Consider the following 1,739-nt stretch of genomic DNA (forward strand, 5'->3'; position numbering starts at 1 on the left):
TATAGTATGGCAAAGGTAGAATTCCAGGTTTTTCATTTGGCCTTTGTTGGTTGGGGCAAAAGTAGGTTATAGTTTTTCTATAGTGTTTGGCTGGAGTAGAATGGTTATTATCTAAACGCTTTCTGTATTGCTAGGTTGTTCCTTTGGGTACTTTGGCTAGAGAAAACCAAAATACTTGGTTTTCTTGGTCTGTAGCTGTTGGCATTTCTGGGCTGTGAGGTTGTCCTGTACCCAGCATGGGCTATGTAAAACACAGGGAAAACCAAGGGAACTTACTACTGCTTCATTCCTTGGAGCCCAAGGCCCTTAGCCAATCTGTCACCTCTTCACCTTCTAGAGCATCTTGTGCTTTTTAATATAGAATATCCTGAGCTTTTAGTTTTATTTAGCAGGAGGAATAGGTAAAAATACATCTACTCCATCTTCCCATAAGCAGAAATCTAGTTGGTTCTTTTGAATGTATTAATTTGACCATATTACTCTGGAGCTTAAAACATCTCAATGGCTCTAATTACCTACAAGATCGAATTTCAAAACAAAAACCACACTGAGGAGGAGAGACTACATCAGATACATCTCCACATTCCCAAAGTTCAGCACGGATCTTATAAGTAATAGTTACTCTGAATGCTTAACGATTAAAGAATTTGGGCTTAAGTTAATGTATTTCACTTTGGCCACCTCATGCGAAGAGTTGACTCATCGGAAAAGACTCTGATGCTGGGAGGGATTGGGGGCAGGAGGAGAAGGGGACGACAGAGGATGAGATGGCTGGATGGCATCACTGACTTGATGGACGTGAGTCTGGGTGAACTCCGGGAGTTGGTGATGGACAGGGAGGCCTGGTGTGCTGTGATTCATGGGGTCGCAAAGAGTCGACACGACTGAGCGACTGAACTGAACTGAACCAATATGTATTCTGGTGAATTATGCACTTTCTCAAAGACTGTTCCACAGCCAAAAGTATGATGTGCTTGCATAGACATTTTTGTTCTGAGCCAAAGCTTTCAGAGAACTACCAAAGCTAGAACCACATTTACCTTCTACAGGTAGCCGCCGCCGTATGGCTAGGCGTTCCATTTTCCGCTGTGTCTCTGCCAGACTGAAAAGAACCCCGTATACATATTGACGAGCTGACCGGAACAGGATGGCAGCTGGAGGAAGCTCCATGTTACACTCATCTTCAATACATACAGGAATCTTAATCTCACCCTAAAAAGAAAATGGTTCAGGAAAAAGGAGAGAATGAGTTACCTCAAGGTTTGGAATTGAGCTGAGAAGAACAAGTAATGAACTGTAGCCTAGCTATTAAATTTTCTACTTTTATTTAGACAAAATTTCAGACTAAAAAGAAGTTGTAAGAGCCCAGCTGAGTATTAGACAGCTTAAAGCTATTCCATTTTTAAAGTCTCTGCTATGATTAACTACAGCTGACTAAATGGGGAAAATTTATCTTAGACATTCTGCTGGGGAATGGATTTGTATGGTAAGGCTAGAGGAGGGGAATAGCTCAGGAGAAGTAGAGGGAGAGGTAAAGACCAAGGGTATAATGCCTCTTCTTAGAGTGTGTTCATCCCTAGACCAGACTTTACAAACATGGTACATTGTCTTCTCCAAAATCTCACAATTACCCTTCTCCTCTAGGCCTCATTTCCTGCACAGTCCCATCTTTTGCTGGTCTCACCTCACTAGAGACCCTCGACACATGAAGGGCCCTAGCATACTTGGTCTCTTTTGAT

At 42.3% G+C, this 1,739-nt stretch overlaps 1 protein-coding gene across 1 annotated transcript in view; it reads right to left on the minus strand.

Annotated features, from left to right (window-relative positions):
* FAM120C (family with sequence similarity 120C) overlaps positions 1-1,739 on the minus strand; it is a gene marked incomplete at its 5' end in the record, with an annotated part of 124,500 nt that overhangs the window by 45,942 nt on the left and 76,819 nt on the right. Inside the window, one exon of the mRNA XM_010845890.1 lies at positions 1,041-1,212. Coding sequence (XP_010844192.1) covers positions 1,041-1,212 — 172 coding nt within the window. The remainder of the gene's footprint in view (positions 1-1,040; positions 1,213-1,739) is intronic.

Source organism: Bison bison, unplaced genomic scaffold (assembly GCF_000754665.1).
Source record: "Bison bison bison isolate TAMUID 2011002044 unplaced genomic scaffold, Bison_UMD1.0 scf7180017864227, whole genome shotgun sequence".
NCBI classification, from domain to species: domain Eukaryota; kingdom Metazoa; phylum Chordata; class Mammalia; order Artiodactyla; family Bovidae; genus Bison; species Bison bison.